The sequence below is a fragment of the Scleropages formosus genome, chromosome 23 (genome assembly GCF_900964775.1).
Source record: "Scleropages formosus chromosome 23, fSclFor1.1, whole genome shotgun sequence".
Lineage (NCBI taxonomy): Eukaryota > Metazoa > Chordata > Actinopteri > Osteoglossiformes > Osteoglossidae > Scleropages > Scleropages formosus.
In genome coordinates, this window is record NC_041828.1 from 7,115,743 (window position 1) to 7,142,993 (window position 27,251).

At 40.6% G+C, this 27,251-nt stretch overlaps 1 protein-coding gene across 3 annotated transcripts; it reads right to left on the minus strand.

Moving 5' to 3' along the window:
• On the minus strand, positions 1–25,507 carry LOC108935661 (septin-7). Of its 3 annotated transcripts, none has more exons than XM_029248173.1 (15): positions 25,431–25,507; positions 21,211–21,215; positions 18,288–18,390; positions 14,952–15,058; positions 9,668–9,768; positions 9,435–9,569; positions 7,909–8,026; positions 7,244–7,336; positions 6,299–6,395; positions 4,159–4,210; positions 3,924–4,049; positions 3,292–3,312; positions 2,492–2,627; positions 2,026–2,171; positions 1–853 (listed from the first exon to the last, which is right to left on the minus strand). In XM_029248173.1, exons 1-15 carry the CDS (start codon positions 25,432–25,434, stop codon positions 814–816), a joined length of 1,284 nt encoding a protein of 427 aa, XP_029104006.1. In that variant the 5' UTR covers positions 25,435–25,507; the 3' UTR covers positions 1–813. The 3 variants fall into 3 exon arrangements, with proteins under 3 accessions (XP_029104006.1, XP_018609960.1, XP_018609961.1); XM_018754444.1 differs by lacking the exon at positions 21,211–21,215 and adding an exon at positions 22,015–22,016 and having other exon boundaries at positions 25,431–25,503; XM_018754445.1 differs by lacking the exon at positions 3,292–3,312 and having other exon boundaries at positions 25,431–25,479.
• Positions 25,508–27,251: the final 1,744 nt, after the last annotated feature.

Sequence of the window (27,251 nt, forward strand, 5' to 3'; positions counted from 1 at the left end):
GTTGACTCATACAAGCAGATTCCCAGGGGCTATTAGTTCTGTGGTCACTTTAGGGAGTCAAATGTAGGAACTCTGACTGGCCCAGGAATGGTTTCCTCCCCAGAGATATTCAACTTATAAACAAAAAAAAAAAAGAAAAAAATTAGCAGGGCCAATATATGAAAAAAATAACAAAAAATGAACTATATGAAATGTTAAATGAATGACATAAGATGGCTGTCCATGAATAGATAATTTACAGAATGTGGAAGAAGCATAATATTTTTGGGGTAAAGCAATAAAAATGTTATCTTTAAAAAGCCTGAGGTGAGAGTCAGCCTTTAGGTTTTCCTTTATGACGTCTGTCAATGTTTTTAAATGTGAGAAACTCTTCCTTCGATGATCGGAATGTCACTCAGGATGAGCTTTCATGAGTTATATTCAACAAAGAGAAGCATTCAGAGGAACATTTTATAGGGTTTAGCTCAACACAGTTTGTGAATTCTTTCTTTATGGAAGAATGGGTCATTTTTGTACGTGTAAACAAATCAGCCACCAAAATATGATTGTACAAACCATTTCCTCGGCACACAATGACCAACGTCAGGTTTTTGAACTAGAAAAATTAAATGCGACTAAAATGGGTTCAGCCCATCTGTGACAGTGAGTTCTACACCCAGAATCCCACAGGCAATGCTGAGCTGGCTTCTCCACATGCAGATGGTTATCTGACTGAAAATGATGGCGCTTTTGGTCAAAACACACACTGACGTCCAGGCTGGAAAATTGGCAACTGGCAACTAGTACATCATAACATGGTGGTCCTCAAATACTTTAAAATATCTTGCCCTTCTTTTTGTTCTTTTCCAAAGTCCTGTAAGAGAAAGAAAACAGATGCAGCTATGAGAAAATATCCTAATGTTTTTAACTGTTGTTAAAAGGATATGTCTATAGTGGTACAACAGAGTGAAGCACTTGATGTAATGCAGCCCACAAGAAAATTTGTACAATAAGGAATCTACACAATATACCCACCACAAATGGTATACATTCTATCAAACATCATTATTTATACATACAGGAACACATTACACCTAATAAAAATACATTTAAAAAAAATCATTCAGCTCTAGTATATTTTTTATTGTTTACTATTATTTTTACACATACAATCCTCAAACCAGTTCATAATATGGACTGTGGTTCTTAGCTAAAAAGGTTGGACACTCCTGCTGTGACAAGTTCCAAATTAAGCTTCTGAATGACCAGTTTTTTTTTTTTTTTTTTTTAAATAAATCTAACAGCGCTGAACCATGTCAATTTCACTGAAACAGCTGAGCAAACAACTAAGTGGTGACAGATTATCACAGAGCTCAGACTACTGAAAGCAGTATGCAAGGTGGTGTTCCATGTAGTGTAAGGGTGGAGAGGTCGATCCCCATCCCCTCACCTAAGGAGTTTTTAAATGTGTTGTTGTCCTCACCAGCATCAAATAACTGCTTTCCTCCACTGATGGATCTGGTGGAGCTCTCTGCACTAGCTCCCATTTAGCATATACTGTCACCCAAATACCCAATTAGTTCAATGGCATGACTGAGTGGAAAGACTAGCTGCTCCACCAGTTTACCATATTTTCCCAGTAATTCCCTTAGGCACCAGGAGTCCACAGTAGAAATGACAAAAAAAATTCTCATAAATAATGCAATGAATTAGTTAAACTGGTAAGAATGAAAACCATAAAGATAATTTTACAATTTATAACAATACTGTCATTTACACTTATATGGCATAACTTTCCTGGAAAGAAGATTAAAAATTCATGAATTGAATATGTACAAGGTATTTATAATCTAAAATCAGAGCCATAATTTTTTGTTCCTGAAGCAAAATGTGTGAGAACTGTGGTTCCTGTAATGCTGACTGCTTAACTGTTGAACTATTATGGTTTAGTATACTGACACAAATGATTTCAGAGTTATAAAAGGTTGAGCCAAACTAATGAAGGTACTGGGGAAATGGATCCATGGCGGAATGATGAGCTCGTACCTGGAGGCATCCAATTTCTGCTGCTCCAGAAAACGCTGCTGTGCCTCCCAGTTTACCTTCTCCTCTTCAAACTGGCGCCGCTTCTCCTCCAGCTCCTTGTGCTGTGCCTCAAGGTTCTTCTTCATCTGCTCATGACGCCGTTGCAGCTGCAATGCCACATGCCACAGACAGGGGTCAGCGATTACACTGCATGGCACACAGCACATTACCGTGCACACACCTCAAACTGTTTTGCTCTGCGAGCCATGGTATGAGAACCTTGTGAGAAGTCAGGTGATGTTATGAAGCACAGACAAACTGAGCTGAAATGACAGGATTATTCAGCTGTATGGAACATATTAAGCAAGATGGGGAAAAACATCATAAATGGTGCCTAATGTTCAGTAGTGAAGTATGAAGGCAAAACAATGTGGAGCACTGCCGAACACCTGCAACTACAAGTAGAAGGACTACAGGCTCATGGTACCTCTGCCTCAGAGTCTTTCAACTTCTGAATCTTCTCCTTGACCTTCATCTCAAACACCTGCTCCATCTCCATCTCCATCTTCTTCATCTTGGCCACGTGTTCTCGCCGCTCCTCCTCCATCTGTGCCAAAGGACTCCTGTTCCCACCATAACATACAAGACAGACAGACACAAGAACAGACATAAATCCTCAGGGTTTGTCTCACCATACTGCCACATCCTTGCCCCAGCCCCCAGCGGACACCCCACTGATGTGATGACATCTCTGCATTTGAATTTGATGCATGTGAATCCCACTGATGGAACCTGAAAAAGGTTACCCATCATTCTATGCCCAAGATAAATAAGATGCTATTTTAGCAGAAAATCCATGAGTGCCCAGGCATGAAAAGAAAAGCTAGAAAGAGGCGATTGACTTGCCGTCAAAGCTGCAGGCTAGGAACCCCCCCAAGGCAAAAGCCTAAGCTGAGTTAGTAACCCAAGCTCCTAAGTGGTTAGTGATGTCAGACTACTGTGAATGCTCAATGTGCCCCACAGGACAGATCACCCCTGAGCTTATTGATAGGTGCTACTGATTGGTCAGGAAGTCTCTCCAAATGCACTGTCTAGGACTGGAGCTTCTCCCTTCACCAGGTTTGAGAAGACTGTAGGCAAAGCTCTCAGGCATACACACAGGGGAACAGGGAGGAAAAAACTCCCACAAGCCCTTATGTGTACTAACCCACAGAGGCAGCAGTGGAGGAAGGGAGAAGAAAATCATATTTTTAAAAATGCAACTCGAGTAACTTAAATGCCACTTACATGCCTTCAACTGTATCAAGTCTAAAAAAAACAAACAAAAAACACAGACACTTAGCATGCTGAAATTAAACCATGCATTACAAGGCGATCATTGATGACAAAGGTGAGGGCTGATGTGAAGGAGACAACCTGGTATGGTGTTTCAAAGGCAAAAAAAAGAGGGGGGGAGGAAAAAAAAAAAAAAAAAACAGATTAAGGGTTAAGACAAAGTGCTTTTCTATGCAAAAGCATGGAACCCAGGGCAGGCTGGACTGAGGACTTAGCTTCAGCTGGGTGGAGCAGACAGCACCAGACTGCTCAGCTCTGATTTAGTATCTTAGTGAATTAGCTGGTCATCTTACAGAGGTTTCCCACTGTACTGCAGAGCCTGGGCTTTTAACCTCTGACCTTTAGCTGTGTTTTCTCAACTTACTCCCTACCATCCCCCACTGCCTACTCCCATGCATTGAGATATAAGCTAGGGGCTGGCCTCAACTACAGGGTGCACACTTTTAAATTTTAAGATCTACACTGTACCAAATTAAGTGATTCTGATTAAGTGAGCTCTAAGTTGGTGGAGTTTTGGTTATTCAGCTTGCCAAGAAATCTGTAATCACTGCGGTCCTCTGTAACTGGTGGTGTGTTGGACTCACTTGGTGAGCTGGCCCTTGGTCTTGTTGTTGTCCACACCGTTATAGGTGACAGCTGCCAACTTCCGGCTCCGGTAGTTCTCATAGTGGACGTTGTTGGTCACATCTTTCAAGTCCTGCATGTGGGTCCTAAGGAAATGGAAGTGAAGACCCTGACTAGCAGAAACTAACGTGTGCGCAGCAGCAGTGCTACATCACGAGAGGGCTTTGGCAGTGATGGCAGTGTACGTGCAGGTACCTGATCAGCATGTTTCGTAGAATTGTGAAATCACAGTGCTCCCCATTTTCCACTGTGGGGCAGTAAGAAAGACCAACAGTTAGATAAATCAAAGCAGAATCTCCCTCCAACCCCTAACTCCCAGAAACACCCAGAGGGGGGTGGGAGTAAAGAATGTAGATAAACTCAGTACATTCCAAGGATGTATCAGTCACAAGCAGCCCTGGGAAAGTCAGCAGTCCCCCAAGGGCATGTGGCTCAAATTTCCCCAGCAGGATTTGCCTGCAGTAACTGCAGTATCCTGCAGGGGGCAAAAATGATTCAGCAAAGTGTATGGTATAAGCCACAAGTAGGCATCAGCTCATTATTCAGTCCATCCACTTCCCCCCTTCCCCATTTTCATTATTACAATCAGTAAAAGAAGAAAAAAAAAAAAAAAAAAAAAAAAAAGAAAAGGCCAGGCTGAGATGATGAGGACAACCCACTGTCACATGTCCCCGTCTGCTGGCCCCAGGGCCTTATCTCTTCAGCCAAAGGCCTATTTGTACAGTCATTAAGCAAGTTTTTCAGATGACACCATACAGAAAAGTCAACTGGTTCACCAATTTTAACTAGTGATACAAGGACAAGAGGATGACTAATTATAGTTATGAAACAGCTACAGAGAAATGATAACTTTCTTCACTCCTTATTCAAAACCATGTACCCACAGCTGTGTGGGTCAGAGAGCCAAAGTACCCTGGGAATTACTACAGCATCTTCAAAGCAGCTGCATCAATTTGACTGATCAACCTGAGTCTCAGACAGTCAACCATCCCTGAATGTATGCAAATTACATCTGCACCACTGTTAGTTCAATGGTGAAAACAGACCACGAGCAAAATCAAAGATGTTGTGCACAGCAACTTGTGCGCTATGCTTTCCTCTCCCAGCGCTCATCTCCTTAGCTGTGCTAACTGGGCTCATTGACTGGTGGCTGTCGAGCAGCAGCTCCTGCGATAGGTCTGCATCAGCTTCCTGTCTCTCACATCAAACGCCTCTCACATCCTGCCACACAGTAGTGCTCTCTGGAAACCGGAAATTCAACACTTGACAGGGCTTTTCAATTTACTCTCAGAAAAAATATTAAACTACACAAAATTTCTACTTAAATGCACAAGAACCATACACTATTACTGTATTTTCCACTTTTTCTTTTGTCACTTGTGCTGAATGTCTTAGTATAACTTCATGGCTTACTACTGAAAAAATTTTTAGTTGGAGAATATAAACACCAGCATTCTGCTTGCTTATCAACATTCCCCAGTAGCTGTGTCACCACGTAAGAATAAACTGTGTAAGGCCAGGGTGACAAGCTGAACTGTCATGTGATGAGAAATGTCAATCTGTGGGCTGAGAGACAGGCATTGACCTGAAAGTGACTGCCACCACAGAGGTGCTGTCAGAAGTGACCTGAGTCAGCAAGCTATGCTGCCACCACACTGGAACATAAACTCCTGGATGCTCATTCGTTCACTTCCCAATGCGACCGCTCCCCCTATGGTATGACCCCACAGCCTTGCAGGGGGGGGGTTATGGGTGGGTGAGTCAAGGGAGCAGCCAAAGGCCTGGGACAGGCAACGCAAACACAGCAAATGCATTCCTAGCCAATACACGCTGGGGGGGGACGCTGCAGTAATCCGAGCCATCTGGACATGCTTCTTCCTCACAGACACCAAAAGGAATGGCAGATTCCTTAGTACTTAAAGCTGAGGAAGGGAGTTAAGTTCTGGAGTCAGCAGACTGTGTCCATGGAAATCTCAATTCTCTTTCAAAAATAATACTTTAACTCTTTGATGGGTAAACCACTGGCCAATGGCCATATGAATATGTGGCCACCTTGATTTAGGTGCAACAAATTGTTACAATTTTTTTAAAAATGCTGAATTACTGTACAATATTGTAAGATTGTGTATTGGACTATTTATCCATGGTATTTAAAAAATATCATAATGACAAGCCCATGTTCAACACTGTGTACATTTGACTGAATGTCAATGTTGTAAAATAAATTCATTCAGCAATTTTTAAAACAGCACTAGCTATTTTTGTGGTTAACTGGAAAGGCTTCCCACCCCTGTTTTGACTAAATTATGTACAGCTGAAGACATGGGCGTTTTACCTTCTGCTACACCCCAGGGATACTGCCTGCCTCGGACCCGCTTCCCGTTAACCTCGATGATGGTATTGCTGCCAACAACAGCAAGAGGAAGACGATCCTAAAAGAAGGAGAAAAGTGCCAGCTAAATGAATAAAGGTAAGATGGTGGTTTAACAGAAGGATCAAGATTGAAGAACGTTATAGATAAACTGGATCAATGCAAAATACGCTGCTTTAAAATAAACCAACGAGTACCACTACTGATACCAAGAAACCAGGAATGTTCAAGTTACTTTCTTTCCTTTAAAAGCTGTACCAAAAAAGCATGTCATAGCATTGCTGTCACTGGTCTGGAATGAGCAGAAATGGGCTTGTTATGCACAAACAAAAGAAATAATGACTAAGATGTTGACAGAGCAGCAAACACATGAGACAAGGAACCATTGGATGGGTACAATAAGGGTTTCATCAGGACTTCTTCCTCGCAGGAACATAACTCAAAGGGCAGCCTGTATGCTAGCGAGGTCATGAGCGGGTCAACCAGAGGTTGGCACATTTAGGGCTTTGAAAGAATGATTCTCAGTGGGGGAGGTTGGAGGATGAAGTGACTGTTACTTACCCAATGCACCTACTAATGCCCGGAAAACCTCAAGGTCAAGAATAAATTCTGTGGCTATCATACTGATTGAACACTTGTGTTTCAGTCCCTCAGGAAGCAATGGGTCATGTGACTGGCTGACTTATGTAAGATCTCTGAAACACCTATGAACTATTTATGGATATTACAGGAGGTTGCAAAGCCCAGGGTGTGGATCAGTTTTAACTTTCAGGGGGAAAAGATTGACCCCAAAGAAGATTTATGCTGAAACACTGCTGCTGAGGTACTCTGCTGAAAGTGGGACTGAACAAGTTTAAATAAATCTGATTAAGAATTCGTGAAAAGCTGCACACACTGGTGTGTCCGTACCTTGATCTTTTTCACTAACTTGTTCTCTTCCTCATCGTCCGTCTCTGGAAATTGGTAAATCTTGATTTTGTGTTCCTGGATCTCCCGCATGATCTAAATGAAGAGACAGACATAGCACTGGAATCAGTGATCCTGCCTAAGATGAAACAGCATAAAGCACAGGCATGGCATGATTTTGGAAAAAACATGGCTTCTGACAAATTCCTTCTAACATGAACACAAATGGATACAGAAACCACACAACCACTCCGACAGGTTCAGCCACCTGAGAATGCACACCACGACTACTACTACACATCGCTAACAACTGTCTATGTCTATTTTTAGTTTCTGCACAACATTACTATTTGTGTTCTTTGTACTAGACGAAGAGCAGCTAGAAAAGCTGTCTTGAGGGTCTCTCATTGTTTAAAAGTCTTCTGAAAACTGTGGCATGAGGAGAGGTTTCACTCAGTGCCATTTAAAATATTTATACAGAAGAATGAAGTAGGGCAGATCTGAAATGTCAACAGTCTGTTATAGGCCTTTGTCTATCCCTGCCAAGGCAAAGTATCAAACCGACCCATCACTGCAGAAGTCCACCTGAGAAACTATTTACTATGAGAGACACAAAAAAAAAAATTAAAAAAAATATTAATTTCACAAAGACAGGCATGCACACAAACCTGCTTTTTGAACTGCTGGCACTCCTCAGGAGTCAGTGTGTCAGCTTTGGCAATGAGTGGAATGATGTTCACTTTCTCATGTAACCGTTTCATGAACTCGATATCCAGTGGCTTCAGCCTGGAGGACAGGAGAGTAAACAGAAGGTGGGAAAAGGTGTACCATTTCTGCGAATAACAGACGTTTGGAGGATAGAGAAGAAAAAAAAAACCACACACACACTTGGCCCTCTGATTTTCTGCCAGCAATTCCAGACAGATTTAATTTAAAAGTTCACAGCTTGACAGACTTCAAACCACTGTACTTCCTCCACATGAGTGCTGGCAATACTAGACAGTATTCATATGGATGATGCAAGACATTTCACTGTACAGGGGAACACCATCCTTCTATACTCTGCATATTTCAGCTTAGCAAAAGCTATGTAGTGATAGTAAATGAGAATTATGGCAGTGCATGGGTCTGGTATATCCAAGAGACAGATATGGCTCCATCTGACCTTGTTCTGCCTTGCTTGCTTAAAGGACACACAGTACACAAGGGAAGCCATATACAATGGGGAAAATGCATTGCAAATGGGAAGAGCCCAAGGGGTCTCAGTGGGTTTTGGCACAAAAGCCTCAGTTTTAGAGAACACACATACGCATGAAACCAACAACACACTTCCCAGTTTAAATGCTTGAGGAGCCTCAAAGTTGAAAGTGGAAAGCTCCTGTAAAATGCAGACTCTCTCCCTCAAACATGACCATGGATGCAGCAGGCCCGTACATGGCCCCTTCTACCCACAGACAAAATGTTATGGAGGGCACAGTGGAAATACAGTAGGTCAAACAGAGCTACGATTCTCCTCTTGGCAGACAGCATAACCCCTCCCCCATAAACTCTTCCATGAACTGTATGCCAGGACCTTCAGGAACATTGCCGTCACACAGTCTCTGTTGTGTGGACCACAGAGTGGGCCACTGTGAAGAGCAGCTGGCGAAGATCTGCGCACAGCTTGGTACGTGGGCCGTGGGCCAACATGGACAAAAGCAAAAGGGCTGTGCCCAATATGCCATGGGGGGGAACAGATTACACCAATGTTTTTTCTGCTCTGTAGTGCTACAGCCCTGAGCCAGGAGACTCAGCGGACATGAACTGTTCATCACATCATCCCTGGTCTGATGGAACAAACATGCTTTTTGCTTATGGAAGAAGACAAACTGATAAGATGCCAGCCTTTAAAATCAAGCTGGAGACATCCTGACACTGAAGAATCTGTCCTTCCTTGCCCTCATGATTGGCCCATAAACTTCCGGTGCATTCTGCTAGACTTGGTTTAGTCTGGTTAAAAAAGGTCACTTTGCATACACCAGCATAAAATCCAAATCAGAATGTTTGCAAATGACACGACTGTTATCAAGTGTATAATCGTTAAAACGCAAGGTAAGCACAAAAAATGTCCTTCTGAATTGAATGGAGTGCTGACATACAAAGTAACTCCTGAAGCTGTAAAAACAAGGGTGAATCTCTGCTGTGAGGTACGCACCCATGTCCAGAGGGGGCGATGAAGTAGAGACAGCAGTGCACTCGGTTGTCAGGCATCTGCCGTCTGTTGACACGGGACTCTGCGTTGAGGTAATCCTCAAACTTGCTATCGATGTGATCGATGACAGGCTGCCAGCTATTACATGGGAGGGAGGTTAAAACTTTTACTGTTAAAACCCTACTTTTGCCATCATGTAATGCACATGCAAGTCACACAGAGACAATGAAGTTTACCAGTTGCTGTTGTCCACAGCATCTCCGAATCCTGGAGTGTCGACTATCGTGAGAAGGAGCTGAACTCCACCCTCCTTTATTAACACCTTGGACTGTTCCACCTGGAAAAGGTACACAGTTATCATGCTTCATAACCACTGCATACTCCAAGAAACAAACAACATCCACTATAACATAGCAAAGAAGCAAGGAAACAAATTGAGACATCACTAATCCACTGGCCAGCTCAGCTGCAACTCGCTGAGAAAGTGGGCCCACAGAGAAGCTATGTCACTAATGAGGAAACTGTCTGCCTGCTTATCTGGAACTCAGCTAAGCTTCAAGGTTTCACCAGAGACTGGGCTAAAGATGTAAGCTAATCGACAAGTCCAGAATTGTCCCATTTCCCCAATGGGAATTGAAACCCCATTTCAAAGGTTTCATTTAACAATTCTTTAGTTCAACTTAGGCACACAAACACTTGAAAGAAGCTACAGAAAAAAAACACACAATCGAAAACAGGCCTGGGTTTTAAAATAACCTACATGGAACTAAGATGGCCACAGAACAGTATTTTGAATACCCGTGGTTGGGGAAGGCAGGGCTTGGTCCGTTTGTGGCCAGTGGCTCTCCACGAGAGATCGGTAATGCCTGTGGGTACCATTCAGAGTCCCGTGAGCCCTGTCCTTCTCAAGCTGTCCAACTATGGGTGCGTTTCACATTCTATTGCCATGGAGATGACACGGCTAAGGGCTTCAAGCGAAACACCTTCCTTACTTATTTAGGCCTACTGAAAAAGGAATGTAAAGTTGTCTTTGGAAACATTTCAAAAATTTCAGTGTTCTGGTAAAATGCCCTTCTTGGCTCACTGGGATCCATGCTAGAATCACTGATGTATATAGCTGCCCAAAACCACTTGCAGAGAAGTCAACAATAGGGGCTTTGAGCTGAAACGGGGCAGCAGTAGTGTGCCAGCCAAAGAAACAAATCACTGTTATACCATTTGCCCTCCATCATTTCTCTATGGTTTCACAAAATTAAAAGCAATTTTCAGGTAACCCGGCATATTCAAAACCATTTAAAGATTGGAAATGTCGAGGAACATGGTTTTATATGGTGCACTTTTCATCCATTGTATTATTCACAAACGGCAAACTTAATTTCCCAAATGTCTATTCAAATTTTTTTTCCAAAATGCTTAATCGGAAATATGCTCAACATTGGAGGGAAAAAAATGTGAACACACAAAAAAAGGGAAAAAATATCTAGCTCAAAGGTCAATGAGATATGTAATATGTTTCATATTTTTGCTATCATATCAAGAAACTCCTGGAACAACAACAAAAAAAAAAAACTATATAGCACAAATTTTAGTCTAAACACAAAATACAATGAATGAGTGAAATGTAATATCTGAAGACAAAAGCTATTCAATCGATCAGCCATCAGGAATGCAAAGTGTTTTTATGGTTATGCGTGATATGTTCTCTTGCACCTGGGCCTGCTGGTGAGGATGTTAGCACAGCCCTGCTTACCCAACTACCACTACTGCAAAACCTCAATGGATCCCCCAAATAACCCCTGAAGGCCATCCCTGAGAGGGCTTTGACAGACAGGAAGAAACTCAACCCTCACAACACTCACTATAGCAGTAATGAAAAATAAGTGAACCAAGTGAGTATTACCCTTTTACTTGGAACTGGCCACTAAAATGATGAACAGGATACTACTTTTCCGTTTAGAAAGGCACTGAAATACATTGGCAGAGTAATGTAGATCTACAAACAATAAATCTTTTGAAACTAAACACTAACATACACAGTTGTGAAATAAAAGGCTGTTCCAAGAGAACTAGTGCTTAAGATCATGAGTCAGGCTGAAATAATGACCTTTAAGATTACATCCCACAGAGGTTTCATGAGGAAACATGATGTTCACATGGCATATATGGACGAATCGCGGTTGACTACATTGTGTGCACCCTGAGCATCAGTTGAAGCTATGTTTTTTCCTCCTCCCTCTATCTAGACAACAGCTCATACTTCCCTCATAAGCCCAGCTCAAGGCAAAACCTCCAAAGTCCTCATCTCTTTCTCACATTTTCTGAGTTTCGAAGCAATGAAAAAAAGCATATCCCAGTGTAACATCCCTAAGATGTTAAAGTAATTTCACAATCTTTGACAAAAATTGGCACAGAAGTGCACTTAGAGGATTAGGAGAACAGTCCTCCAGTTGGAAACAAAAACTTGCTGCTGGTGAGAGTCCTCCTGTAATCTGTGGAGCAAGGCAACCCCTTCACACATTCTGCACCATACAAGTATGCATAATATATAATAAACAGAACATGGGTCTCTTTTCGGGCTGTGCTAAACGATGACTATTTATAACAACAATGGCTGGTGGGGAAGTATTTCAGAAATTATATACTAATGCAGATGGAGAAGTAGGTAACGTAGTAATTACAAACTCAATTTTGTAACCTGAAGGTTCAAGATCCATTCTCCAGTACTGCTGCAGAGCAGGATATGTACAGTGAATTACTGAAGTAAAAATATCCAGCTATATTAAAGAATCAAAAACTGCTACACAGAACAAACAACCAATGAATAACTTTCAGAATCTGTCTCCAGTAAAGGCAAATTTTCTGAGGTTGCAGACAGAGTAGCAGTTAAAGACACAGACTTGTATCTGATTATGTGTTCAAGCACCTATGAGGGAGATATTTAATTGGGAATTGACCTTGCGCACTACAGATTCATTAAGTTGAATTGTAAGTTGCTTTGGATAAAATTATTAGCAAGGCAAAAAGATAATGGGAACATACAGTGTTATATGAAATCCATGCATGGCTTCCTGGACCAGTTGAAGATCATTCAGATAAAACCAGGAAGTGGCTAAAGTGTTCAGAGAATCTGGGAAAAGTGTGTTCCAAAATCACTTTGCACAAACAGCTCCTCAAACACTGAAGAGGATGGTTTAATCAATTGATAGAGGACTTTGCAGCAGAAACAAACAGGTGACATGAGCTGAAACAACATGTGGGAACATGCAGATCATGGTGCTGTGCCATTAACCAGCTATGCTGTGAAACAAGAAAGGCAGAACTACAAGTTGACACCATGCATCCAACAGGTACTGTGTGATATCACCCAATCCCTTGAAAAACCATTTTAAGGAAACAAAGAAGAGGAAATGGGTTTAGAAAATGTGAGGTCACTGTAACCATACTGGAAATGACACATAGAAATGATTAAAGACAACAGTGCAGTTGTATTTTCACAGCTCAAGAAATGCATAGTTCACTTTTAAACAAACTTTATTACATTAAGGAAACATTTCCATTTACATTTATTTATTCAGCAGACGCTTTTCTCCAAAGTGACTTCCAATTAACTCGATGTAGTTTTAATAAGCCCACCCACCTTATTATTCACCGTGGTGACTTACACTGCTAGATACACTACTTTCAATGCGTCACTCACCTATACATCAGTGGAACACACACCATCACTCACACAAAACCAAAAACAATCATGTTGTCGGTGACATTAACTTTTCCAGTCAAGAGTTGAACATTTTGACAGAGAACACAGACCATTAATGCTCCTGTTACATAGGAAAAGTGTAAAAATTGTGATGTAGGAGGCAACAATTAAAGAAATTACTTTTACCTACTGGCTAAAAGCTGGCATGGGCTAAGAGTAGACAGCCATGAGAGACAGACAGACATGCAAGTTGATATCTCATTTGAAGTGAATCAGCTCTCATGTCCAGTAGCAGGACACAGACACTAGCCCTGCAAGTTTGAAAAAGGGCAGGATCTATGTACAAACATGAAAAATAAAGCCCTGATAAAATTAAACAGAACGCAGCTTTTTCAGTAAATGTTAGACAAAGTCAATGACTAAACAGCTGAAAATCAACAGCTTTCTGGCCAACCTATAGTCAGTGTTTAAAATTCTCTGGTGCCTACATAATTACAAAAAACTTTTGTGCCAATCTATATGTTTTACAAGGCAAACATTTACACCAAGTATGAATTGAAAAAGCTTGTCACTGTTCTTCTCAGTCACTCGTAGGTACTGAGAGGTGGATGAGTTATCATTGCTCCTAACTTCGGACTTACAAAGTTTGGACCACGAGAGCCAGCATCTTCTGCTCTGTGGTCGTTTAATTACCATCTGTGCTCAAATTAAGACTGCATAATTTCCATAGGAAAACAAGATAATTGCAGCAAAAGGCAATTAACTATTCTCCTGAAATCAGGAGCCTCCCAGGTCTCTGGAATTGTCTCTTAATTTTCACTTGTTGACTCATTCTGCATTTCTGTCTGCTTCTCTCCTGAATTTGGAGCTCCAAATTTTTCTTAACACTCAAAATGAATAAAAGTAGTAAAAACTTCTACATCTGGTTAACCCTCCAAGCCAAGAGGCAAGTTATCTGCAAAAGGGTTGCAATATCATTTGTGTTATTTGTGGAGGAAAGCCCAAGACAGCTGACTTGTTTATGACTGGGGAGTCAGCAATGTGAATGTCAAAAAGTGCTGTGTTCAGGGCGGAGTTCTGCTCGCTGCGCAGTGTGACAATTATTTTAGTGTGCATGACCAAATAAGTTCACCATATCCTAGACAAGCATATTTAATAACAAGAGAACCACAGTTTGAAATCACCACTAAAGGAGCTGCTGTGCAACCTGAGGTCACTGCCAGAAGAATGCCAGAACAGGTGGAAAAGTTATACACGTTCCCACAGCTCCCGGGACTACCGGTATGAACAAAACCAGAGAATCAGAGAAATGGGATTCTTGAGGAAAAAACATAAGAGGAAAATATACCTCTAGAGAAAAAAATTCAAGCTCAGAACAAAGTGTACCTCAGTACAACTGCTTTATCATTTTAATTTCAGAAGAAGGAAAAAAAAATGGAGGAATCTGACCCTCTCAGGAAAGAGACACAGACCAACACTGAATGAACATGAATAAACGAATGAGAAATGTCAAAGTCAGTAATAGAAATAACTGAAGTGCTGTCAAAATGAACACCTTTACAGGGTACAATGCTATACGTACAATACTGTTGTAGGCACTGGTGGCCCTAATGTGAAACACGGAATTAAAAAGAAAAAAAAAAAAAAAGAAAAAACCCCCCAAAATCTGCAAAAAGAGAGGAACAAAGCTGTATCTATTTTCATTGTGAAATATTACACTGAAAACAACTCACCTGAAAAACTAATAAAATTCTTCTCATGCCAAATGTTAAAAAAAAAAAAAAAACAAATGGGGAACAAAAAAAACAGAAGTGATTTACCTGCACAGTTTTCTTGATTCTGTGTGAAGGACCAGGGTATTCTGCAGAATACAAGTCTGTTAGGAATAAGGAGTTTATCAGCGTGGACTTCCCAAGACCGGATTCCCCTGGGAAAGAGAGAATACTGAGATAAGTAAGAAAACCAACAAAAAATACTAACAATAGCTATTCAGTAAAGCACAGACAGACATACTATCTAGCAGTTCCACAACTACACTTCCAAACCATTTCTAAACTGTACTGAATTACTTAGGTGAAGCAATGCTACAAATCTTCAAATTACTATTCCTCTGCTGAAAAACCAGAAATCTTCAAATTACAAAATGTATAACAAGTTCAGATTAAAGAATACAACGTTTCAATATGAAACAAAGGTTGGGAGGAGGCTCCACGAATAGTGCCGTCACTGGAAATTTGACTTCTATAAAAGCACTATACGGCCTATGTTTTGTCAGTGTATTTTTGTGTAACAAAGGGTGATAAAAGCAGCTTACAGACTTGGCAGGAGGATATACCGAGTACACTGAATGCAAGAATTCTGTTGCTGATCCAACTTCTAAATTAAAAGGATCTTAACAGAATCCTACAGTATGACAACATTTAGTCAACTTGATGTTAATCACAATCTAGTTTTCACCAAAATAAGGACACAGTCCATAACACTACATAATTATGACATAACAGACTTGTTACAAAGGTAAACCTGAAATGTGATAATCAAGCCTTCTACTGCCAGCTGGAGATTTACAACATATTTTGGAACTTGGTGTAAATTGCAGAGATAAAAAAAAACAATAGAAGTTGTCTGAAGGAGTGTGTGCTGTCATGGAGTACATCAAGTCAAGCTGGAACTTTTTCTGAGCAGTCCAGGGACTTCTGCCTCCTCAATGCATGATGAGAAATAGGGGAAGAAGGGGGAGGGGGAAAAAAAAATAAAAAGCCTCCACCCTCCAGCAGGCCCCCACAAAGGCCAGCCACACAGTGTCACTAAGGGTCCTGGGAACTACGGGGAGATTTCAAAAGAGGGTTCAGAATAAGACAGTTACAGCAGGGGAAGCTAAAGGAAGAATTAATTCCTTTGGGATCAAGTTTAACTGAGTGCTGGCACTCATACTGCACTGCTGAATGGAGCAATGCCTGGGTGAATTAGGGTGCCAAAAATGGTGGCTGTGCGTGACAGTCCTGTTTCATGTTTATTCAAACAGAGAGAGACAGCTCGTGTTGACACTTTCACGCCTGCTTACCAAAAAAAAAAAAAAAAAAAAAAAAAAAAAAAACCCATTTCAGCCATCCAAAGCAGCACTGCCACCCCTATAAGACGAAATGTGCCAAGAGATGGATTCTTAATTGTGGCCTGCAGAGGGTTTTCCAGCTCCTGAATGCCAGGCAAAGTTCAGGTAATGCAAACCTCAGTGCTCCAACCAAGCAATCAGACCCAGTGAACCACAAAATGCCTCCATACAGATGGTAAGGCCACAGAACAGGTTTGGATGAGGTTTAGGCATCACAGGGAAAAGGTAATAACGAACAGCGAGAAGCTTCTGGAAACATGGGCAGAGACTTGCAGTCTCTTGCCACAGGACCTAGTTCTGAAAGTATGTAGCAGAGCCAATTATTCATGATGCCAGGTCCAAGATTGCCACTGCAAATTCAGGAGTCCAAAACTAAATTGCTGAATCCAACATGAAGTTAAAATGAAAGATGTAATATATCTGAAACCAAAAATACTCCTGAGAAAAAGAATTCAAAAGCTGGGTAGAAAGTAGAACACAGCTTTGACACAACGTTCTCCAATGAAGTCATCCATTCAATCCAAGTCCATTCAGTAAAGCCAGTCTCAGCCAGGCAGCTCAGTCTGTGTTCAGTGTATTTCCTTTAAAGGAAACTTTAAGCAGCTGTGTAAACCATGGCAGCTTATTTAAAGGAACTCCCTGTTGCATGTGAGTGCTGGTGGGAGAAGCAGGAAAGCCTGGTTTCAAAGGAATTTAGCTTTAATTCATTTTATGGCGCTTCCAAAATGATAGTGAAAATGCAGGAGGAAGTACTCCAATAGCTTTTGGAGAAAGGTAATTACTGTAAAATTTAATTCCCTTTTGGTCTGATTAATGTCAATTTCAAAAAACATCCCAACAGAGCAAAAATCTTCTTCCAGTGTTGGCCATGAGTCTGCACATCAAGAAAGCCAAAAGATTCACAGATTTACCCTACTTCTTAAAAATGAAATAAAGAATATCGCAGAATCAAAAAAGAAATTAAATACTAATAATTTCACTGGGACTCTGGCATACAGCTGTTCACATGCCTCTATAACAAAAATCCTTGACTTCTGACAACAAAAGCTTTTGGACAACTTATGTGCCCATTTTCAATTAAAAAAGGAAAATGCAAAAAATGCCAAGAAAACACTTGTGTTTCAACTTACAGAATTCTCCATAGAGAGAAAGGAAAACAAAAAGGCCAGTCATGCTGAGGATACTAAAGAAATGTGTGATTCTGTAACAGCTGTGGGCTGAGAGACTACATATTTTTAACTTTGCCAATTAAGTGGCAATTCTAATTACACAGTGCATGCAAAATTGCTTAAGAGTCCTTTTCCTTACAGAAAAGAAGGGACACTCCAGGGCATAGTCACTGGAGAATGCTAAAATGAGACCAAATGGAGCTGGAATTCATGGTGTTTCCTCTCTGCATCTTTCTGCCCACTGCAAGCCTAGAAGTGGAGACTGATGAGACTACGGTGGAGGGGGACAGGACATAACATCATTATGTGCTAACTAACATTTCCTGTGCAGGTATGTCCTGGCAGTCCTTTGAGAGAATGCAGCAAGAGATACCGTGTGTTCCCATCCCTCTCTGCTGCTAGGATTGGTAATCTAAATGCATGAAACGCATTACAGGAAGCTTCCCACCCTCAGTCCTGAGGAGAAACACGCACACTAACATATGCATTCCACTGCATTAAAAAAAAACCTGCCTCCACTGCTGAACAGGAAGCACATTTGTTTGAAATATTATTTCACAGAATCCAGCTCCCCATTCCCAATGCATTTCAGAGTGCAGCTGGTTGTTCCACCGCTCAGCAATGTGATGAAATATCATCCTTAAAATTCATGTGTACTGCAAAAGGCAAATATCTACATTTTCTGCCTTTTTCTTTCAAACTTAATCTTTCTGATATTTCCAACATTTGAAACAAACAGTATGGAGGGGGGGGGGAAAAAAAAAAAAAAAAAAAAACTTTAGCCAAACACTATTTCACATAAAACAGGAATATACACTATGAACAACCTACTGTTTAAGTTTTTCCAAAATCAGTGTCACTTCCAAGAGACTCACCTACAACCATGAGAGTAAACTCAAAGCCTCTCTTGACCGATTTTCTGTACACCTGGTTGGGAAGATTTGCAAAACCCACATATCCCTCCAGGTTCTTCTGTTGCTGCAATGGAACATTAAACTAGGTTAAAGGCTTAACTTTGTCATCAACAACAGTTCTTTTAGATGTGTGCCACCACTACTCATCTCTTATTTACTATGCTGTATACAACTTTTCTGAGCAGAAACAAATGATTATGTAGCATCCAATACACATGAGGTGTCAAACAGTTCTTTGCTCAGACAGTTATAATATGCAGAGATGTCTAGAGAGGGTTGTGACTAACTTTATTTCCACCAGAGCAACTTTAGTTAAAACTAGGCCAAAAAAAGGGGTGAGAGTTCAATAATGAGAATGCACACACCACTTAGGATGTAGCAGTGAACTCCAGGAAATTAAAGTATATTTTATTTAAAGAGAGAAACATGCCTGCTGTAACTGATGCACATATTGTAAAACATCAACTGATACTCTACGTGTAAAATAAATTAATGCTCTACAAACATGACTGCAGAAAAACAATAAAAACTAAAGAGTCAACAGTATTAAGTGAATACTTACAGCTACTTTGAAAAGCAGCCATGCCGTGTTGTTTGATCCAGTGAGTGACAGTGGCCAGAATGTCAAATGATTCGCCAGGACCCACATGAGAACAGCAATGTTGCGGGACAGTAAAGAAGAGGGGGGGGGGGGGGGGGGGGGGAGACAGACAAAAATATTACTTTAGTTAACTGCTGCATACTTCATCTGAATTTGGGCTTCATCTAAACACAACCCATTCCACAGTGGAGAGCTCATATATACTGATACATTTCAATGTACTACATCATTCCACTAAAGGCTGGATTTTAAAGTACAAAATTTAATCCTCAAATCAATATGGTGGTTTAAGATTGCAAAGCAATGATGATTCATCTTTTTTCATTCAAAATCATAAATATAAAAACACCAAACAATGACAATTAAGACTACTTTTACAGTTTTGATCATTTTTACCATTGGACATTAGAATAAATATGAATTTATTCATAAGTGCCTTGGTACTGGGCTCCATTACAATTACTTCCATGTAACCTGAAATAGTAAAGTAAGTCCAGTTTAAGAACACAGCCTACCACAGAAGCCAAAGTTTTCAGGACATCTGCATAAATCACCATATGCTATGGTGTTACATTATACAGGTAGCATTTTCCATCACAGCAAAAAGAGCTGGTTAAAAGATTCTCATGTTAATATACACACAAACAATGCTGCAGAAGTACGGGCAATAAGGCATATGGCAAATCTAGACTGTGTATAAGATTGCCTTTTCTTTGCACAGTGTCCCCACACCGAAAGAAAAAAAAAAAAAAAAAAAAAACCTAAAATATGTAAAACATTTGTGCTGAAACCACAAAGTAACTTGCAGAACTCAAAACATGGACCATGGGACACCTCAAGCCTGGAAAATGGTCCGTCGGCTTACTTTTGGCAAGAAACTAACTTTGTAACTTAAAGGATGAGCTTCATAACCTGCACCAAACACTGAAAAATTTAAATTTATTCCACTGGAAAAAACTGACATTTGATTTGAATGACAACTTTAAGGAATTCTGGAATGTTTGGACACCTTTCTGGAAGTTAGAATGTGCTACAAGATCACACCTGTGATATACTGTAACCTTTTTCTCGTGAGCCCTAGCTCTATGTACGTGGACATGTTTGCAATCTCGAAGTTTACAGTCTCTACATTTATGTTGTTACCTAGCGCTGTTCATAAATTAAATAAAAGTTTAAATAAACTGGATGAAATCCATAAATGAAAAAAAGAAAAAGACTGATTTAAAATCCAGAATATTTTCAAAGTCAACTATAACGTCACTTCCACAATATGTTTAGAACATACATCGGCATGAAATAGAGTTTCTCCTGGACCACAGTGTGACACGGGACAACAAGCAGGCGGTCCTCAATTTACAATGGGAGATGCAGATTGCTGTCGCTGCCCAGCATCGTGAGAAAGTATCGCTCCGCACATTGCTTGCCCGGGGGAGGGGATCAAAATTCGAGGTACAGTTTCTACCAAATGTCTATTGCCAGCTCACCATTGTAAAGTTTAAAAAAGTCAAACCATCGTAAATCAGGGAGCACCTGTATACAGCATATACTGTACTATTACTACTACAGTACAATTCATAATATCTAACTACTAAACTAAAACACTGGAATAAAGTGCAGTGATGTGATCAGTACAAACTCTTGAAAACAACATGTAGGTGTATTCCTTAAAGATGTAATATTTGTTTACCAACACCTTTTAACACATCAGAAGTTGGGGGGGATCAGTATGAAAGCACAGCTACTAATTAAATGTGTAGTTTTACCACAGTCATCCTTAATGTCTTGTAAAATAAAGAGTCAGACAAGATTGTGCAGGCAATACTTTATATCCTCAAAAACAAATTCAGAAAGTTTCCAGCACAGTGTCATCATCTCTTCTTTGCTTTGCGCTGAATTAATGCCAAGACCAGAGTGGTGAATGCGAGACCACTTGGCACCAGCTGTGAATTTCACCAGTCGGGCCACTGATAAGGCCACTAAAAAGGTAATTTCAAGGTAACCTTCCAGTCGACGTGTCTTACAAAACAAATTGGTCTTTTATATGATAAGAGGACAACTTCTATAAGCATCTACAAAAACAGCAGAAGATGAAGTAGCCACCTTTAGTGGATAAATATAGAAACTTGAACATTTAAATGGTTACATGCAAATTGGTGCTGACAGCAAACTACTATTCCACCTCTAACTTGCATCATGTGAAACAAGAAACTCCTTTAAAAGGTGTGAAGTTTCTGGAAGCTGGCTCCCATTGATAAACTTCCCACTTTGGGGCCTGTATATCACAGCTACTAGAGACACCGAAAAGCTGGCTACAAAAATCACACCTGAAGGTGCTGTGTCCTTTTGCCAACAGCTGTCCATTAACTCAACCATCTACTGGCTACCCTCTCACTGCCTTTCTCTTAGAGCATAAATAACTGCAAATCACCAGCAGAACATGATCTGAATGTAAAATTGAACTTTGTTGTAGATGTAATGCTGAGAAACAATAGGGCTGCTGCCTGCCATCACCCCTGTACATCCATATGTACTACTATATGACATTCTTAGCCTTCCACTCAAGCCGAGAGCTGGCAATGTGTTAAAGCGAAGCCCACGTGACCAAGGGGCACTCCGAGGAATTGAATACATGCAAACTTTGTTTTCAGAAAACAACGAGAATACCAACCGGTGTTATAGTAGTTAGAGCTGCTACCTTCGGACCCAAAGGTCGCAGGCTTGATTTTCTCACCTCCAGCTGTTATACTCACGAGCAAGGGACTTCCACTAAATTGCTCCAGAAAAAAAAAAAAAAAAAAAAAAAAAAAAAATGTCCGGCTGTATAAATGGGTAAATAGTTGTTAGAAGCTTAACATTGTAAGTTGCTTTGGAGAAGTGTCAGATAAACGAATAAATGTAAAGTTCAACCTCTGAATTCCACACCATAAGGTTTTAAGATGTTAAACACTTATGCAACTTCTATGTTCAGGCATGACAACCACTAATTTTACAAATAAATAGTCACATAAGTAATTCTTAAACACTTGTGACAGAGGAAAAGACTTTTGCCAAACCATATTAGGCACCAGAAGAAGCCTGCCCTTTAACAGCTGTTCCTTTTCCTGCCTCATCTCCATCTCCCTCTTTGAGTGACCAATCCTTGAGTCTACATTCTAAGTATCTCTTGCCCAAAGCTGGCCTATTGTCTCAGATGTGCAATTTTGTAATCCCCACATACTAGAGCTGATATGATGTGCAACATCACGTTTTGCTGGTACACCTCTGTCTGCCCTGGCAGCACAACTCCAATTCACTGCAGGTTAGGATAGAAAAATGGTGGATGTGATCCGAGCACATATGTCTCACTGTCACAGAGGCTCACAGCAAGCTCACAGGAAGCAGCCTAACCACAGACATTAACAGACTGTTTCATACAGAGCACAATGAATACAGCATACTCAAGAGAAATTACTTTTTCCTTAAAATGTACTCTTGGAAACATTTTATTTACATTTTACTGTGCTGAATAAAAATGTCTGATGAACCAGGTGAGAAGGATGCTCATTTACTTTTATTCATTTAGCAGATGCTTTTCTGCAAAGCAACTTCCAAGAACACTACGTAGGCCAACCAAGGTGACTTACACTGCTAGACACACTACCTAAAATGAATCACTCATCCATACACCAGTGAAATATTCTTTGTCACTAACACACACAACGGGCAACTTTACAAACAAACACAAATTTCTAACATGCCTCTAAAGATCTGAAAAGGCTCTCAAGGTCATGTTGATAAGAAAAACATTCATCTTGATTTTCACCGCCCTGTGAGATGGAATAAGAAGTGTGGCTTGAAACTTCATGGGGGTGAAAAATGTTTAAGGTCTGTTAGATTTGCGGAGACAAGACCCATTACTTTTCATGGTGGGTAAACTGCCGGAAGAGATGTGGTGTGACACCGGCTGGATCAGCAAGCTCAAAACTTAAAACAAATTATGCTTTTCTTGCCCAACCTACAATGTATGAAACCCAAACTTTGTACACTGTCTCTGGAGAAGAGTAGTTATTCACCTGTCCAATCAACACAGAAAACGCAAAACGAAAGCCAAAAAAAGTTTAACCTTTCTATGAGGCGGACAGCCCCCAAATTTATCAACTGTATCTATGTAAGTTAACAATGCCCTGAAAAGCAGTCAGCGAAAGAGCTTGAGTGCCAAAACAGAGCTTGCTCTGCCAAGCCACCATCCCTGTGGCTGCCCTTCTTCTCACGCCAACTGGTGGCAGCACCACCTGAACAAACTAAAACCTTGCAGTCCACCTGTTTCAGTGTGAACAAACATGGACAATAACCTCTCGTTAAAAAGGCCTGACCAACTAGCATTTCAGCTTAAATGAACACATTCCTCTATTAAATTAACCACATTTATAGGCCTGATCCAGCCTGCCAATCAAGTAATGCAAAAACCACAATGCTTACCTAAAAACAGTAATACAACATATGGTTTAGGTCTAGACATAGGGAAAAAAGAAATCCAGGCTCAATGCAAAATATTCCAAATAGTATATCTTAAAAAATACATAATAATGGGAACCAAAGTACATATAATGAACATATATATATATATTTTTAAACCAGAAAAGTGGCAGGAATGCTTTTTTTATATGGAAGATGAAACAAAAAAAGAAACATAATAGTAAGAATAAGAGTGGCCCTCTCTAAATCTCCACAGGCCAAGCACTAAGACAGTGTAGTCACATGTCACAAAACAGACATTCAGACTGAATGGTCCATTGCAAACACCATGTGATGTCAGCATGAGTATAATAAACATGTCTTGATGCTCTTGTAAACAAACAAAAGGTTTTTATTCTCTAAAAACTTCCACCCCCAAAACATTCAATATTTTTCAAACTTCTACTAATAATTAAATATAAGGCTTTTTTACAGTTTTGATGTGTTTATCTGATATACTGAATTGAGAACAATCGTCAATCTTCATGTTTAAATCAGAAGGTTCACTTCTAAAGTAGACAACAGCACAAAATGAGGTAAATATTTTCCATTTTGAGTCGGGACACAAATTAACTGTTCCAAAAAACAAAAACCGATAACTTCCTGTTCTCTGATGCAGCTCTTAAGAACACTACAAGACGATGGTGCTTCGCAGATGAACATCTTTACCATGTTAAAAAGCTATGATGCAAAGATATAACAATGTGATATTCCTTATACATGTTATTGCATTAGCACGACCGTCGAGTAAAACTTGCAATCATTTCACCAGCAAGTCCAGAACCCTCATCTCTAGCCTAAGAGTGGTCAAATGTACCCGCAATGAAGTCTTATGCGCAAACAAGTCCATTCCAAATTCTCTTAACACAGTACATTATCGATTTCAGACTATTTTGTGCTTTAACCTACACAATTTTGGTTGTGATGCCGGACTTTTTGGATGTTTCCAAAAAAGTCCCTCTGAGAGGAATGCTAGAATTAAATAATCGGATGGAGTACCGTCAAAATGCAAAGCGTTTCATCACCATGTCAGTTTTCACAGAGTTGCATCCAAATGATTGTCCAGCTGAAATACCCAGAAGAACCTGCAAATAGCGTCCAAACCATCCTCTCTGCAGCACAGACCGGTTGGTGTAACGGCTGGTTAGAACACGGAGGTCAAAACAAAAGACCCCAAAAATTAATCACCCATCAAGAGGTTATACATACACAGGAGGTTTTTCCATTTTCTGTCATTTTTCACTCACTGTGTGTGTCACAGGGCACTAGATTAAACACAGCACACTCAATTTACAATGAAAATTCTCCAATACGCAATACGTATTATTCATAACTCACCCTGGTCCTACCTGGTATAAGAATACCTAAGCCTGTCTGTTATAGCAAACACAGTTAACTTGACACCACACGTACTGGAGGCCACTGTGTACACAAATTAACCACAAGAAAAATGCAAACATACCGACAACACCACACAGTCTCAGCTTTTCATCACGCCTTTAGACTAGAGTTTATACACTGTATTGTATACGTGGTTATTGTAACCGTAGTATAAGCCTAAGGACGGAGTAACAGTCCTACACGACGGTGGGGACCCGACGACTAGCATGGCATGCTAGCTTCTGTTAGCAGCCTGAGCCTCAGTCCCGGTGTAGAACTTGAAGAAAAACACGAATACCGCATCCGCACGGGACATGAAATATATTGCCTAATTACTGAAGTTGGAGAGTGAAAGAAAAAGAAATTTACCTCCGTGAACTGGGGCTGCTGGATAAGGCAGAAACGCTAGGTGGGACAGACCATTTCACAGAGGGAAAAATCACACAGGAAATGCCTCGAGCTCACTCCGAAATTTGACTTTTTTTTTTCCCACCACAAATGGGCTCGCAGGTTTACGTTACCAAATACGTTTGGTTAACAGAACGTCTTCGTGACAGATGAAATTCGTGCGAGTTTCACACGTTTTTTTTTTTTTTTTAAAGAAAAAAATAAAAACAAGAGCGACTTACCCATGGTGTCGACGTTCCCCGCCGCCTCACTAACCGATTTTCTCAGAGTGAAAAGTCCCCCCCTTTGCCTCTCCCTCCGCCTCCTCGGTGGTTCTCGTCGGCTCCCTCAGCGGACTGGCGCGCGCGAACGCGCACGCCACATTTTGTCACGTAGGCCAGCGAGCTAGCGCCCTGGGCCGCTTGGTGGAATTGCGTACCCGTCGTTGGAGAATAGCCCCAGAGTCGCACCGCCTACATCTCGCGAGATCTCGTGTGGCCACACCAAAAAGATTTTTGAGATGCTTTCAGGGGTGGTAGCGCGAGGAGTGGCGTCGTTGTTAGTGGGCTCTTAATTTCTTCGCGGAATTTCTCACAAGCTGCACAAGGGTTTATAGTCCTGCTTTTTTGATACCGTGAATTCAAGCCATGATCTGTGAGATAAAATAAAAGTCGTAGCGACACAGAATTAAAGGTTCTGCATTTTGATATGTTGAATTAGCACAAATACACTCGCAGCTATTCTTCACGGAGAATTTGCAGATAAATATTTTTAAATTCCAGGTCTATAGTATTTTACATTCATTTTTCGGACGCTTTTCTCCAAAACGACGCACATCCCATAAAAGAGCCACAATGTGTGCATTACGTTAGCGGAAACTTGGATGCAGACACGTGCTTCAAGTAGTTTCTTTGTTAGCTTCTTCTACCAGGAACTACCAAGTATAATAGCTTAGTGTAGAAATCTACATTTAGCTGTGGTTCCCCCCCCAGACGTCTTTACCTCTTTACACAGCTGGGTAATTTTACATTTCTATACTATACTATAGCAGCTAGTGAGACTTGAACCTGTGGGTCCAAAAGTAGGAGTGTTAACGACTACACCACCAGCTGTCTCACCAAGATATTTAACACTTTCTCATGACTGCAGCAACAGTTGAGGGAAGCCGCTCAGTTTTGACACTGACAGAAAAATGTCTGAGTCCAGCGTTGAAAAAATTATTTTTCATCCTAAATTTCTGCACCTTTTAAAATGCAGCTGGTGTGATTGGGGTTATTAAAGACAAAAGCAACAAAAAAAAAAGCTATCATTTGTACAGGTGAATGAATTGAAATATATATTTTTAATCTTATTTTTTTAGTGTGTGAACTAAACGCTGAAAAGCACAGAGTGCAGGATCCAGCGCGCTGTGAGCCTGTTCGTCCGACTGTCGTCCTCGGTCTCGTTGGGACACCGCTGCCCTGGGCCCAGCTTAACACAGCCAACTTAGAGACAAAGAGTGTACAAGTTGGTGGAGGGGGACGGTTAATGGTCGCTCTTCACACACCCTGCGCAGCAACAGATACAAAAATCAACACAAAAAATGCAAACGATGGACTGAACAATGTGCTGAAAAACATCAGCTGGACTGGATATGGACACAGTTCGGGCTAATACCAATTAAACTAAACATTTGTCTGTTAAATGTGCAACGAAAGAGTTTTAGTTCAGTTTAAAAGAGAAACGGTCGAGTTTTAGCCTTCCTCTTCTCATTATTATTAACTTTTATTTAGCTCTGAACACCTTCTTTCAAGCATTTTCAAATGCTAGATGATAAACTTTACAATGTTTTACCCTTTTATTCTTGCTGGAGCATCCAGGCAAAGTACCTTGATTCAAGGGTACTAGAGCAGGAGTGGGATTCAAACCTGGGACCTTTGGACTAAGATGATCCAAACATTGCACTGCCTCCGATTTACAGTATAATCACTGTCATTTATGAGAAAACACTTGTCAAGGATCCTGGATTACCTGCATTCCTAACAAACATCAATTCAAATACAGTAAATGTCATATAGATCTTC

What these genes read in the sequence shown, in the direction of transcription:
- LOC108935661 (XM_029248173.1), bottom strand. An exon ending in GAATCAAGAAAACTGTGCAG is followed by an intron (nt 9,769 to 14,951) that starts GTAAATCACTTC and finishes TACCTTTTCCAG; the next exon opens with GTGGAACAGTCCAAGGTGTT. An exon ending in CTACGAAACATGCTGATCAG is followed by an intron (nt 4,050 to 4,158) that starts GTACCTGCACGT and finishes CCATTTCCTTAG; the next exon opens with GACCCACATGCAGGACTTGA.